We start from the raw sequence: 16,059 nt of genomic DNA, 5'->3' as shown, positions 1-16,059 counted from the left end.
CAACAGTATAGCTTTGCAAAAACCTCAACAAAACAAATCACGCACTGACAAAATCAAAAGGCTGGCAGTCAAGGCTAGACTTATTGGCTTTGCCAGTGCTTGTTTGTTACTTGTTTCCTGCTTTCTTAAGGTGTGCTAAGGGAATTATCATAGGTTGGAGGTACAACAGTGCACGGAGAGTTGGACACAATTTGGATTGTACACAGAAGATGTATCATCTGCCATGATCCTATTTTATTTGAACAAAGTGGGGTGACACAAAATGTATTAAGAAATTTGGATATTAGGTATCTTTTACATTATTAAAGCATTGAGGGAAAACTGGGTACTCATAAATATCTTGCCATATGTATTAAATTCTGAAAGTCCACAATACTTTTTTAAAATATAAACATTGGGTCAAATAGCCCAGCAATGTTTTGTTTTGATGACAAACACAAAAATGCTTCTTTGCTAATCACACATTCACTTGAGACAGTCTGTTCAGAGGACAAAAATGTGTAAACGTTAACCACCTTTCACAACTAAGTTATCTTTTCTACTAAAGATATTAAAATATTTCGATCACAGATATTAAAATCCATTCTTTGTTGTTTAAAAGACAGTCTCAGATTCCCAGGAATAGACCTGGAATTCTTTGTAAATTTCCAATCTGAAATTACTCCAAGCATAGCAGTAAGCGTACAGGAGTAAATTTCTTCATGTTTTGTAAGTCAGGCCCTGAGTATATCATTTTCGCCAGTCTGTAACATGCTCTTAGATTAAACAAGCATTGGGAAAAGAAAATGCAGCAATAATAGTACAGGGCAAAACAGGCAGCAAATAGCAATTATAAAAATTGTCCTCTTGATACGTATGCTTCTCATCAAATATTTTATTTCCTACATGCCACCCTCTTTCCGCATCTCTTGTAATTGGTGCACTAACGCAGTAACATTTGGTTGTGTGCTACAAGCTTGATAAAGTATACGCAGTGTATTGTCAAACTTTCTGAAATCCCCCAAATATTGGTGCCACCCCCTCCCAGGTTTCACTGTTAATGTGTTTACTTTCCTTAGTCCTCATCATCATCCAACATTTAGGGCCTGATTTAGAATTTGGGGGATAGAGCCCTCCAGCAAAAAGGTGGCGGTGAACACTGTCCATTAAACTCTTGGTCTGCCTGCTCTATTATGAGTTGGGTGGCATGTTATGCTTCCATTGGTGGTGCTCCTGGTGGGTCCGCCCTGAGAAAGTTTACACCGATGGCCTGACAGAGATGGGGCCGCTGAAGTAAGGAGGTCAGACCCCCCCACTCTCCCTCTTAAAGCGGGCAGTCTGATGTATTTTGTTTTCTGTCCATCACTGCCAGGAAAAACCTGTCGGTCTCAAACAGCCAAAAAAGAAAAAAATGAGCCCCACACCCTAGGAGAAAATTTCCAGATTTTTTTCAGTAATTGACTCCAGCTTTAGGAATTTGTTTTCCGAAATTTAAAAAGTTTGATGTGTGGCCAACTGAAAGACAGCGGTTGCCCACAAGTGTTGCGTCATCGGCGTAATCCAGGACTTTGTGTGTTTTTATTGTAAGAATGCACAAACAATCAATCAATCAATCAATTGCATTTATAAAGCGCGCTACTCACCCGTAAGGGTCTCAAGGCGCTGGGGGGAGGGGGGGTCAGTGCTCGAAGAGCCAGGTCTTGAGCTGCCTCCTGAAGGAGAGGTGGTCCTGTATGGCGCAAAGGTGGCTGGGAAGAGAGTTCCAGGTCTTCGCTGCCAGGAAAGAGAAAGATCTGCCTCCGGCGGTGGCTTTGCGGATGCGGGGTACGGCTGCCAGGGCTTGTCCGGTCGAGCGTAGGGTGCGCGGAGGAGTGTAGAAGGAGACGCGGTGGTTGATGAGTTTTGGTCCGAGGTTGTGCAGGGCTTTGTGTGCGTGGGTGAAGAGTCTGAAGGTGATCCTCTTGTTGACTGGGAGCCAGTGAAGTTTTTTCAGGTGTCCGGAGATGTGGTGGTGGCGGGGTATGTTCAGGATGAGTCGTGCGGCCGCGTTTTGAATTCGTTGAAGTTTCCTCTGCAGCTTGATGGTGATGCCGGCGTACAGAGTGTTCCCATAGTCCAAGCGACTGGTGACGAGGGCGTGGGTGACGGTCTTCCTGGTGTCGGTGGGGATCCAGCGGAAGATCTTGCGGAGCATGCGGAGGGTGTTGAAGCATGCTGAGGTTACCGAGTTGACCTGTCTGGTCATGGAGAGGGAAGAGTCCAGGATGAAGCCGAGGTTGCGTGCGTGGTCAGTGGGTTGGGGGTGCTGCCTAGGGCGGGAGACCACCAGGAGTCGTCCCAGGCGGTGGGTGTAGGGCCGAGGATGAGGACCTCCGTCTTCTCTGTGTTCAGTTTAAGCCGGCTGTCTGTCATCCAGTTTGCTACTTCCTTCATGCCTTCGTGTAGTCTGGTTCTTGCTGAGGTGGGGTTGTTGGTGAGGGATAAGATGAGCTGGGTGTCGTCGGCGTAGCATATGAGGTCGAGTCCGTGTTTTCGTGCGATGTTCGCCAGGGGGGTCATGTAGATGTTGAAGAGGGTGGGGCTGAGGGAGGATCCTTGGGGGACGCCGCAGATGATCTCCGTAGCTGTGAATCTGAAGTGGGGGAGGCGGACTCTCTGAGTTCTTCCGGAGAGGAAGGAGATGATCCATTCCAGGGCCTTGCCTCTGATGCCGGCGTTGCTGAGGCGACGTATCAGGGTACGGTGGCATACCGTGTCGAAGGCTGCAGAGAGGTCCAGGAGTATGAGGGCCACGGTTTCTCCTTTGTCGGTCAGGGATCTGATGTCGTCCGTGGCTGCGATGAGGGCGGTCTTGGTGCTGTGGTTAGCTCTGAAGCCGAACTGTGAGGGGTCGAGTGAGTCGTTGGTTTCCAGGGCGGTGGTGAGTTGAGCGTTGACGATTTTCTCAATCACTTTGGCGGGGAACGGTAGGAGCGAGATGGGCCGGAAGTTTTTGAGTTCGGTGGGGTCTGCTGTTGGTTTCTTTAGGAGGGCGTTGAGTTCGGCGTGTTTCCAGTTCTCCGGGAAGGTTGCGGTGGTGAAGGACGCGTTGATGATGTCTCGGAGGTGGGGTGCGATGATGTTGTCGGCTTTGTTGAAGATGTGGTGCTGGCAGGGGTCGGCTGGAGATCCTGAGTGGATGGAGTTCATGATGCGGGTGGTTTCCTCGGTGGTGGTTGGGGTCCAGGTGAGGATGGTGGTGTTGTCGGTGGTGGGTTCCAGTGGTGGGTTTGTGTTGGTTGTGGTGAAGCTGTTGTAGATGTCGGTGATCTTGTGGTGGAAGAAGGCTGCGAGGGAGTCGCAGAGGTCCTGTGAGGGAGGGATGGAGTTGTTTTCTGCGTCGGGGTTGGAGAGTTCTTTGACGATGCCAAATAGTTCCTTGCTGTTGTGGGCGTTGTTGTCTAGTCTGTTCTGGAAGGCTGATTTTCGTGCGGCGCGGAGGAGTTGGTGGTGTTGGCGGGTGGCGTTCTTGAGAGCAGACATGTTCTCCTCGGTCCGGTTGAGGCGCCAAGTCTTCTCGAGGGTGCAGCATTCCTTTTTGGAGTCCTTGAGGTCGGGGGTGAACCATGAGTTTTTCTTGTGGTTGTTAGTGTTTGCTTGGGTCTTCAACAAAGCAACACACTTACCTGTAAATGAGGTAGATAAAATATATAGGCATATTTATAGAAAAGTGATACGTCATTCATGATGCGCTACTTTTCTAGCCCCCCAATGCGTCCCCCTAACGCCACCATGTGTGCACCATATTTACAATATGGCGCACCATGACGGTCGTGTCCACATTAGCATCATATATGATGGCGCTAATGCACTTTGCTGGATTAGCATCATAAATTATGGCATTAATGCAGCAAAGCACAGGGGGCCCATTGTTTTCAATGGGAGCATCATCTTAATGCCTGCCTTAGGCAGGCGTGAACAATGATTCTAAAAATGGCGCAGTGAAATCTAGTAAATTTCACTACACCATTTTTCTGCACCTCTCTACGTGGGAATGCCCTCCTTGCATACATAATGCCTGGAGCAGGCATAATGTGGGTCAAGGGTTTACAAAGTGGCATAATGCCTGCACTTTGTAAATATGGCACATGGGGAATGCCACCTTAATGCCACATTTGCATAAAAAAATGAGGCATATGTGGCACAAGGTGACATAAGGGGCATCATAAATATGCCCCATATATTCTAAATGATAATGCACCCAGGCTAATGTAGCTCTTTACCAAGATCTGCACATAAGCAGAGAAGTTAGGGGCCCACTTCTGAGTTTCAGGAATTCCATCCAAAGCCTCCCAATGGCAATGACATTATCTAGAGGCAGCAGCATATCAAACGTCACTCTGTCAGTTAACAACTCTAAAAGATGTTCAACAATCTCAGACGCATTTTGCCCAGCCTGGGTACATATGTCATTCAGTTTATGGTGTGAAACAATCTTAAAGACAAAAGTGGTTAAAAGAAGGAAAAATATACATGGATGGTGGGTGGGAAAAGTTGTACATTTTGTTTTCTATACAATTTAGATAAAGACATTATTCAGACATTTTTCTTGGAATCCTGTCAGCTAAAAGGGAGTACTCTGGTGAGAGCTGTATAGCCCCACATTCATAAAGGGACTCTGAATTTGGAAATAACTGCAAAAATGCATTTATTAAAAAGCAGCCGCGATAAAAGAAAAAACTGAGAAGAGTACTCCATTTTTTGCCGTAGATAGGCCCTCCCTGAGGAAAGAACCGCAGACACATTTATACCCAGTTCGAGGAATGTGAAGAATAGTGCCACTTGGGCTTAGGTTTTGATTTCCTATCAGGCAGGTGCAAGGGCGATATTATGTGAAATAGAGGAACTCGCAGTGAGTAGTCTACCTGTAACGTCTACAACACAGAAATTTTCAAAATTCACATCTCAGGTGCCTGTTTTTCTGGAAAGCAAGAGCTTCCGGTTCGTCCAGACCTTCCGTTAATAGTTTAACAAAGATAGCTATGGCACGGTATACATTAAAACATTAGCATAACTTTAGTTTGACAAATGACTCCTCACCCTTGTGAAAACTTTTAATGACTGATTACTGGGTGCTGTGTCTGATCACACTGAATGTACTTGTTATACCTCAAAGTAATCTCTTTAAGCACAAATATAATGAAAACGATGACCATGCAGTGCTTAATTTGAGCCGATGGTTTCCAGTGCTCGGCACCGGCACTTCATTGCCAACACCAGCACTTATGACAGTCTGCCACATGGTGGTGCTGTTTGTCTAATTTAGAGATAAGCACCACAGCAGTTGTTGATTAATTCAACATACATTAAATGTTACTAATACCTGCCACCCAAGCCATTTTAATAGCTCTACTTGCCTGGAATAGTCTGAATTACCACGCTCGCAGGAGTGTGATGTTAGTAGTTGTGTTTGTCTTGTCATTGGCAGCAATGTCAGGGCAATGGGTGGTGCAGGCTGCAGTGGCCTCCTGACGAGGGCCCTGGGACTTTATTTTTACAAATTAAGCACCACCCACAGGGGTAAGTCCTCTGTAAAGACTGCTGGGAAACTCCAACCTGCTCTCCAGGTAAATGAAAGGCTGAGAGGATGTTTCACACAAACTCCACCGGCCTCGTGCAGACAAACCAAAGATGAAACAAATGATTTTCAACAGTGCAATCACAAACCAAACAAAAGAACATGGGAGACACCCTGTTTGAACACAAACAGTGCAATCCCTCTGTACACATCACTACCGCGGACATAATCAACATATCATAAAGCAACAGAGACTTTAAAATACAGTCTCCTGTGACCAGGTTTGTATCTGATTGAAAGCATAAAAGTATTTGTGAAATGAGACAGAGAGTGTGAGTCATAGGATAAAGACACACTGCTAATACCGTAGTCACAGCGGCAGAGAGACCTCTGCTGGGTAACACTACTCAACATTAAGTACATGAGTATGATTCGTAGGGCCGGATTCTTGTGGATTCTTGCGCCCCCCACCGCCACCATGTCTGCACCATATTTAATATACGGCGCACCATGGCGCAGGGTAGGGGCAATAGCGTCAACATTTATGACGCTATTGATGTACTGTGCAGGATTAGCACCAAAAGTTTGGCGCTAATCCGGCAGAGTACATAGGGCCCCTTATAAATAATGGCAAGCCCCCTTTTAATGCCTGCTCTGTGCTGGCGTTAAAAACAGCCGCTTAAAATGACGCAGTGGAATCTCTTAGATTCCACTCTGCCATTTTTGCTTTGCCTGGCACAGGCATAATGTGGCGCAAGGAGTTACAAAGTGGCGCAATGCACGCATTGCGCCACTTTGTACATATGGCACAGCAATTTTGGCCTCGCTGGGCCACATTAGCGTCATAAAACAAGGAGGCGCTAGGCCGTCTTAAATCTGGGCCTTAGTATCTGGCCAGCTGGGCTGTCCACAGACAGAATGACCAACACCCATCACTACTTGTTCAATGACACCGGTGGGTGCACTGATATGGTGCCCCTGATTTTTGCTGGCCCGCAGAGGTCACATATTAAACCAGAAAATTAAGTGTGAGCAGTGCTTAATTTGTGCTTGTTGTTTCCGGTGCTGAGCACCGGCACTTATTTTTGAGGGCGGGCATTTATTCTTCTCCCCCCTTGCTGCTAGCAAAAGACACATATAAGAAAGACGAAGGAAGAGAAAAACGAAAAAGCATCACAATGGGAGAAAGTAAAAAGCTGCAGGAGTGAGCTGAAGGGGCAGGGAGTGGCTGTAAATGAATTGAAGAGGCCCGAGATGGCTACAGGATTACGCTGCCTCAGTATTTTATGTTCCCACATTTAATTGCAGCAGCTGCGTGTTTAACAGGAGGGCTTTCAGCACCGGTACGTTTTTATTTACAAATTAAGCACTGATTGTGAGACTACAAAGGCTCTTTGTTCCTGCCATCAGAGGTCAACCCACTCACATAATGTGCCTCAATAAACATGGCCCAGGTCCTTAACCAGAGTTTGGTGGATGGGATGCTCCATGACAAACATGGCGCTTGTCCTTTACTTTACCTGCACTAGAAGAAGGTGGGTTTAATTACAATGTCAGTGACTATCGTGAAAACCTGGCATAGATCGACCAGGATGCACTTACTGTGGACCTATATTGGACACCCCCTACCATCTGCACACAATATAGGATAAAGGAACAGGGAAGATGTAACCAGACTTACCTTCTCTAGTCCTCCATCCCTCACAGTTTTACCCATAATCCCTTGCAGATATTTTCTGTGCGTGCTCTTCACCTGGGACATCAGACAGTACCCCACCAGTGCAATATGCTAACCATGTTTAGTCCGCCTTTTTAAAGGATTTCATTACAGGGCACCCTATTAAAATCTGTATTATCTGCTGCAGTTTTTCCTTCCTAGAAAACTGTGACTCTACAACTATTCATTTTTGATGGACATTTTATCTAGTTTTGAGTAAAAGACGAAACAGCTTTATTCCAGCCCTAAATCCAGTATTTACAGATATTTAAAAACAAAAATAAGCCTCAGCCACTCACACAAATTACGGATATTTGTGGTTTAAAGTTAAAAACAAAATCAAAACTTTACATCAGTCCCAGGCCTGGTACTATATTAAGGGCACTACCAGGTTGCAATAAAGCAGTCCAAATATAACTGTTTTGCTAGGAGAGGGAGCGCCCAAATGGCAACATCCCATTTTGCATGGAGCTCTGAAGATCCACATTCAGAGATGATTGGTTGATGCCACAGCAAAGCTATCATTTCTCCTCTACCTTAAACACTGAAAGCCTTTCTAGAGTCTACCAAGAGCCACACTCAAAAACGCCAATCACGCGTTCACATAATATTTCTTTATACTTGTCACAAGCCAAACAAACCATTATTCAAGGAAAAAACTAAAATGTTGGGAGCCCTCCTGCGCCAGACCACTGAAAGTGTGGAGGGGGGTGCTGTTTCACGCTCAGTTTGCACTGTTACTGCAGCATTTAGGAACTGAATTTATTCGTGAATTAGATTCGACTAGCCATTTAATGATTCTAAGTGGCAACTTTTCGTGGCTTTACCCTATACCAAAGGGCCGACCCCCTCGTCACGCACCCCATCCTCTATTTACCATAGTGAAAAACCTCCCATACTGGTGGGTTTTCTGCAGCCTTTTAATTTGGGAATAGACAGGCCCTCGATTCAAGTGAATTCCCTCCACACTGCCAAGTCCCAGAGGGTCTCCCAACCATTTTCAAAAATGCTTTGGAGTGGTAACAAATTTCCAGGGCAATCCTGCACAAGTACACCCCAGCCACAGGAGTAGACTTTCTCATAAAGGAACCACTGTGTGAGTATATCCATTTAAAGGTTTGAAAACAAACTTTCCCGAAAAAAAAGCAGCATTGCATCCATAAATTAAAGATTCGTATGATTTAGATTGTGGCAGACGGTCCTTGGGTCCACCAGGGAGTTCATGACCTCCACCAAGCTGGAAGCTAGAGCGCCGACCACCCTTCTTAGAGATGTGGTAGTTTCTCTGGGCTGTAAAGACAGCTGCTGCCAAGAGGGTACTCTATACAAAATGAGGGTTTGCTGAGCAGGTGCCATGTTTAAAGAACTTTGCAACTTTTGTGCTCAGAAAAAAGCAACCTCCCAAAGCAGGTGTTGTTTTCTCTGAACAAAGATTAAGGGCCCTATTACCAGTCTGGCGGTCCGAAGACCACCAGACTCACGGGTGAGGTCAGACCGCTGTGGCTATGGTGATCCGTCTGTAACATTACGAGCCTGGTGGTCAGACGCCAAAAGACCGCCGTCTCCGCCAGGATCTTTGATCCCAACGGGGTGACGGCGGTCGTGGTTGTAATCAGCCACGGTGGCGCTGAAGTCAGCGTTGCCGTGCTGATTACAATCATGTTCTCAGCCAGCCTGTTCATGGCGGTTCAACTCCCCTTAAAAGGCTGGCAGAGAACAAGTGGTGTGGGCCAAAGGGGGGACCCTGCACTGCTCATGACACTCTTGTGGGCAGTCCAGGGCCCCCCCAGCACCGTTTGCACAGCAGACAGTGCGCATTCCGAGGGTGCTAGGGGGCCCTCTTTGCGACGGCATTGGACTCGGCTCCATGTGGAGCTGAGTCCAATGCCGCTGCAAGTTTTCCTCTGGGCTGGCTGGCGGAAACCTTGGTTTCTGTTGGTCGCCCAGTGGAAAACTTATAATGGGGCCAGTGGGGAGTCTGCCAGCACTGTGGCGGTCTCCTCATTGGGAGTTTGGCAGTCACGTTTTTTCTGACTGCCAAACTTGTAATCAGCCCCTAAATGGCCAGACGTGCTGGAACTTTCTCCCTGTGTGTAGGGCTATTCTGCATTTTTTCTGCCCATTTCCCCCCAGACCTGCCAACTTTACCAAAAATCTCAATGCAAGGAGGGGGTGTGGCCTTGAAGGGGGCAGGGCCTTTGCCAATAAGCACCTAAGAGGTACTTTTGCCCCCACTATGGAAGAATTGGCATAAGCCACCTAGCCCGGCAAAATGATGTGAAGAATTTTTAAGGTTTCTTTGCAAGAGGTGTTTGAGAACTATGTAAGAATGCACAGCGCTTCAACGCCTCGTGAGGGGTAGTAGGCGCTATATAAATACTATTACAACACAATACAATACAATAGATGAGTTGATCTGAGGAAATAATGTGCTAGTTTCTGTATTGCACCATTAGCTCCCATGGGCAGAAGTGTCACCTGATGACATGGGCTTGAACTTGGCAGGCCCTGAGGAAGGTGTTGGGTTGCACATCCTGTGTTCTGCCTGCTGGCCCAAGCAGCCAGCGCCCCCAGCAGAAAATTAAATGAACTTAGCCTCACCCGATCCTTCCAGAGACAACTACAGGTGGGTTTGCTATTCAGCATCTGCTAAGTGATATGCTTTGGATGCAGCCGGCTACAGGTCATCGCATGGCCCTTGTCAGAGTCAGAAAGTTCAGGGCTTGTGGAGACCTGAACACGCACAATAACAAACACTGGCAAAGCGAGGAGGTCTCCTTTTTAGGAACTTTTGGCTTTGCCCTTGGTATTTACAGCACGCCCGATGCTGCTGTGCAGCATAGCTAAAAAATGAAAAAATAAACTTTTGTAGGAGTGCACACAATGCATGCCCATGCCTACAAAATGATGAGGCCACTTTTTTTTTTTTTGACTTACTGGTCCAGATTGGTAACAAAATAGACAAAAACGATCAAATGTGTTTTGGGTTTTTTAAGTGGGTTGGTGAAAGCAACAGGGGGACAAAAGAATGGGGGGGGGGGCAGAAGTAACCTGGGGAGGAGAGGAAGAGAGGCAGAAGCAATACTGAGTATGTGGCGGTGGATGCAACAAGAAAAAGATCACTGCGGTGTAATTTAAAATAAATAAAGTACAACACAAGGGATTTAGTAGAAATCACTAATTAAACCGAGTCCCTAAAGAGCATGTCGTGAAGGCATAGAATATAATCCATATATATATATATATATATATATATATACATATATATACATATACATATATATATATATATATATATATATACATATACATATATATATGTACATATGCATATATATACATACATATATACATATACATATATATATGTACATATATATATAAATATATATACACATATATATATATATATATATATATATATATATATATATATATATATATATATATTAGATTTGATTAGTATTGCCTGGGCGCTCAGGGCTTAAGTGATCACACAGTGAAGTCGGTGAAAAAACAGAAGTGTGTATATAGAATAAGGGAGTTGTAGGACCGGTTAAGCCCGTGAACGAACATTATGGATCTCATTTCCATCACATAAGTTATTCAGAAAAAATACCCTCCTAACAACACCCAGTGTCAGTGGACATTTGTATCCTGTTGCATGCCTGCCCACATCTGTATCAATCTCTCCCCGGTCACCCCGCGTACCGCGTATTGGGAAGTTATGTTAGATGTGGTTGAAAGTTCATTGTTGGGCTATTGTTTAATAGGAGCTCATTCCTCTTCATCCCCCTTCCCCTATGTTCTCCCCGAACTCCCAGGCAAGGACACCTCCAGAAGGGACCACAAGTAACCCCAGACCAGTTGTGGCCTACTTAGGTCTCATCAGTGAGGTACAGCCTGAGTCCTAATGCACAGTGGGAGCAGTGGACCCACATTTGGGCACATCGGTTACACTTAGAGCGTCAACAGCAACAAGGTGATGGGTGGAATGACTGAAATAGCCTTAGCCTTTCCTGGCAGTTTATGGTGGGCCGTTCCCATGAGGAGCAGGGTCAATACTGATTTGCGTAAGGCATGCCTTTGTCTAGGATGGCATGGTGGACCAAAAACAATGGACTGGAATGTGGCCCGAGCAATTAACAGTGGGATAACAGTGTGCCTGCGAGAACATTACTTTGCCATAATAGTCCCCAGAATTAAAACAAATGAGGAAATTAGGGACCTCATTACGTCCTTGGCGGGCGGCTTCAGCCGCCCGCCAAGATCGGACCGCCGGGCGGCCGTCAATGCACCCGCACTCCCGCCACGGCCATTTGGAGATCCCCGCTGGGCCAGCGGGCGGAAACCTGGTTTCCGCCCGCCGGCCCAGCGGGGATCTCGGCCGCAACACAGGAGCCGGCTCCAAATGGAGCTGCGGTGTTGCGGCTGTGCGACGGGTGCAGTTGCACCCGTCGCGCTTTTCACTGTCTGCTATGCAGACAGTGAAAAGCTCCATTGGGCCCTGTCAGGGGGCCCCGCGACTCCCCTTTCCGCCAGCCTATTCCTGGCAGTTCAAACCGCCAGGAAAAGGCTGGCGGGAGGGGGACTCGTAATCTCCTGGGCAGCGCTGCAAGCAGCACTGCCCAGGCGGATTATCACCGCTGGGGCAAATGTGGCGGAATACCGCCGGCCCCGGCGGTGCGACCACGGCGCTTCCGCTGCGGTCGTAATACCCCAGGAAGCACCGCCAGCCTGTTGGCGGTGCTTCCGTCATTTTAGCCCTGGCGGTCTCGTACCGCCAGGGTCAAAATGACTCCCTAGGTCTTTTCTCAGCAAGAGGCAAACAATGATGGCGTCGGGGCAAACTGCCTGCCACTGTTCGGTATATTGTCCGTAACGTACCTGGATTTTCGTTTCAAAGCCGGGTTTTCCAACGCTATCCCACTAGTTCTGGAGCCATACCATGTTTCTAGGATATCCACACAAAATTAGTTTACATTCAACATATTTGAATGTTAATTAGTTACACAGTCAAGGATTGTCCTAAACCTTCGCCATGGGTCTGGCCCCCGTTGATGAACACTGGACACCCCCTTGTTAAGAAATGTGGTAGAGGTGAAGTGCAGAATATTATTGGAATGAGAAAACTATTCTGAGATTTGGATCTGTTGGAAGTGAGTCAAGTCCTTTGATGAGTCAATGCCCCCAAAATGGTTCAATAGATCATGTTCTAATATCTCTACTGAAGCTCCTCCTTGTAATCTACAGCTGGACTTGTCAAGGTCCTGGACAGTGAAATCCAGTTGGGTTTCAGGAAGTCCAAAGTGAATATGGATGAAGCCAATTCTACTAAAACTTAGCAGAGAATATTTGACTGTTTTGATGATCATTCTAAACACCCAGATACATTTTACAGTTTGGTGAATGGTTGAGCCGACCTCTGTTCTTACGGTACAGTTTCACCTCCAGCTCGACGGGCCAATGTCCTGTGAAAGCTACTCGTCAAACCTCACAACACCCTCCCCACTGTACATCAGAAAACAAAAAACATCTTAGTAGAACTCAGAAATGTAGTCATTGAAAAATTCTTCAGATGATTTGCATAAATTAAAATTTTTTAGATGTAGCCTCACCAGCAAATGTCCTGGTATTTTTCTGTTTGCTGCCTAATCACTTCACCCTTATTTTGCCCCTCCCCACCCCCCCATAATATTTAATTTTTTACTGACTTACCAGAGAAGATTGCTTCTCTGCGCTTCGACAGACTAACCATATTCTATCCCTTTTGTGCTTTTGTACTCCTGGTTACCTTACCTCCTTATATCATCGTTTGCACTTTCTCTCCACTGCTTCTTTCCTTCTAAGTCTGAACAGAAGACTTTTTCTTTTTGATATTTTTATCGCCTTACTCGCTGGGCCTGATTTTCTTATTCTTACATCATGCTGATAACTAGATGCTCCAATGCCAGCACATAGAAGTGCAAATCCACATGTCGCAGGTGACAACATTGAAATGTGCATTTGAAATGGATTTAGGGGACTGTAGAATGAGCCAGGCATCTCCTAGGGACCAGGGGTGGCTGTTTCTGGTCCGCGCATGGTGAGAATGATGGCGAGCACACATACATTTACAAGGGTGGAGCCGGGCACCACACTTGCGTCAATAATCATTTTCTTTCCCAAAAAAGTCTTAGATTTACTCCAGTTCATGGCTGGAGTAAATCTGATTTCTGGGTGAAAAATGTAAGGCAGCAGACCGAAAATTAGTGTGGGTGCAGGGGAAATGATTTCTCACAGGGGAAAAATGATTTGCCATAAAGAAAAATATGTGAAAACTAAAAGTACAAACGCACTTATCCATTGAATTTATGACTACTAAGAGACGTACATGTGGGCAGCAGCCGCGCCACGCACAAAAACCAATGATGATCGCTCTTTATTTTGTAACTGTCTTTTTTAATAGGTTGGCAAGGTGGATGTGCTGTATTACAAATGTCAATATCTGATGCAGAACAGGATTCTGTTTCATGTCCTGTGTAATTACCATCATTGATTAAAAGAGCTAATTCCAGGCTCTGAAACTGAGATGTCTTATTGAAGATATGAAGTGAAATGCAAATATTATGTTAAACTGCCCCAACGTGGCAAGCACTTCTTTATAAAAATAAATAATAATAAATAAAATTAAATATAAAAAAATGATCATTTAGAGAACTGTCAACAGGAAGCTATCACAGAAATGAAAATATTAATCACCACTCTAAAAAGTGAGGAATACAATATTAGATGCCTTCACCTGAAAAGGTTGTATTACTGAATATATTAACACCAGCAATATCGAGATGGAAGGATATTGAGGACAGAATATCCAGGGACAAAATAGTGAAAGGTGAGTGCATGTAGGGAAGTATAGATTTACTGTTCCTAATTCCACATCCACGTGCCTTGAAGATATATGTACAGCATAGTTACATATATGCGGAGTTAGGTATATAAAATCTAGCCGTATTTATCTGTCGATATTTTGCTCTCGATATTCTGTCCCACCGATATTGTGGGTTTGATATTAGGGCTGTACATCATCTGAATAACTAGAGTCAGAAATAATGCAAGTTTTGCTATAATGTTAGGTATTCGTGGCCCACAGGAACATCCATTTTCAAGGTTTAGCAGCATGAATGCATTTAAGTAGATATGCAATTTTTTCCCAGCGGTGAAGGACATATAAAATAGGGCCCAAGTATGGAATTCCCCCTTGATTGGCATTTACACTCCTGATGCTCCTTAAATGGACATTTTGAGCTCTGCATTGACCTACTTTCTATTGATAATAATGATTATTATAATTATGTCCACATTTTTTGTGATTGACACTGTCATCTGCTTATCGTCAATTTCAGAATTACGCTACAATCAATTTTACTGTGGTCCACCGAAATTGCGTAAGAGAGGCTATGTTGTGTGGACGTATCAGATGTTTTTAATTTCCTTTATTTCAGACATATATTTCTTGAGAGCCTCAAAGGCCACAAGTGAAGCTGCTTAAGAGGGCAGAGGAAGCCCTTTGGGAAGCAATCTCCAGCACGCGAGTAAAGCGTGTGCAACGCATGACATGAAGATCAGTTGAGACATTACACGTGTAGGTCATGTCTGTAACTGAATGCTTGCAAGGACAGTCTACCTCCCCCACACTTGGCATCTTCTCACAGAATAGGAAACCACTTTGCCTCCAGATAATACTGTTCCTACAGAGAATATTTGGTGCATGCAGCGTTGAGCTCAAAATGTCTTCTTTGCGGATAACAAAACACTTTTAAACTCACCTGAGAATTTCCTTTCTTGTGAAGAAAGTGCAATCCTGAAGACAAAAAACAGGCAGTGAGTTTTACACTTTTTTGTAAGCCATCAAAGATTTATCTTATACTTTTTATTTCTACCAAAATATTTGTGCCTGCACAAAAGCAGCGCGTTGCATTATTTCAAGAAGAGCATCAGAATTATGCAATATCAGATGCTGCAGTCAAGTGTGTGTTCCTGATATAGTAAACACAGGACTGTGCTAATCCACAGTCCTAGAATCCCAAATTGATTTTCCTTGTAAATTTAAAATCTTAAAGCGCCATCTTTGTGTCTATAACACTGAAGAGACTTTGCGTTAATATCTATTGGAATAACCACGCTTCCTTCCAAATTTCCTCCTCTTTAACTACTGCTCTGTTTTGATGTCGCGAACACTCACCTGGTACGTATCAAGCTGTTGAGTGGTGAAAATAGTCTGCTTGTTGCCCATTCTCGTGACAGCGGCCCGACTCCCATGCTTCTCCTCCGAAGATGGCCTTCACGGGACAGCTACTACTGAGATATGAAGAACCTGAACAATGGGGCGGGGATCGGATGGCCGGTCCCCCGCTACCTCCAGCTCAGAACCATAATAGGGGCATTTCATCGAATCTTTAGTCTGAGCGAAGAAAGCCTCCCATCCAGTTACAGCCAAGGGCGCAGGAATACGCGGCTGGGCTTGCGCAGCCAACTGCATGCTCAACCGAGACTCATATTACAAGAGTGAACCGGGCAGCTGGTGAAGGAGCTCCTTACCAACCTGACCTCCCGCAGGAGAAGATGGAGGGAGACCGCTCCCTGAATGACATCTCAACTTTACCAGAATATCTCAGATTTGCATGTACCTTTTGCAATGGGAAGACATGCATTTAAATTTAGTTGAGCACATCGAGTGCATGCATTGCAGTCAGTCAGTGATGCACAAATGGGTGATACTCAGTGCTAGCCGATGGGACATTCCCATACCTCTGGAATAGATTAA

At 45.4% G+C, this 16,059-nt stretch overlaps 1 protein-coding gene across 1 annotated transcript in view; it reads right to left on the bottom strand.

Moving 5' to 3' along the window:
• CIB3 (calcium and integrin binding family member 3) overlaps positions 1-15,528 on the bottom strand; it is a 38,286-nt gene extending 22,758 nt beyond the window's left edge. Inside the window, exons 1-2 of the mRNA XM_069215892.1 lie at positions 15,478-15,528; positions 15,062-15,096 (exon numbers count right to left, since the gene is read on the bottom strand). Of these exons, the coding sequence (XP_069071993.1) occupies positions 15,062-15,096; positions 15,478-15,528 (86 nt within the window). The remainder of the gene's footprint in view (positions 1-15,061; positions 15,097-15,477) is intronic.
• Positions 15,529-16,059: the final 531 nt, after the last annotated feature.

This window comes from Pleurodeles waltl, chromosome 12 (assembly GCF_031143425.1).
Source record: "Pleurodeles waltl isolate 20211129_DDA chromosome 12, aPleWal1.hap1.20221129, whole genome shotgun sequence".
NCBI classification, from domain to species: Eukaryota; Metazoa; Chordata; class Amphibia; order Caudata; family Salamandridae; genus Pleurodeles; species Pleurodeles waltl.
The sequence above is the reverse complement of the archived record's forward strand: the minus strand, read 5'-3'. Positions and strand labels throughout refer to the sequence as shown.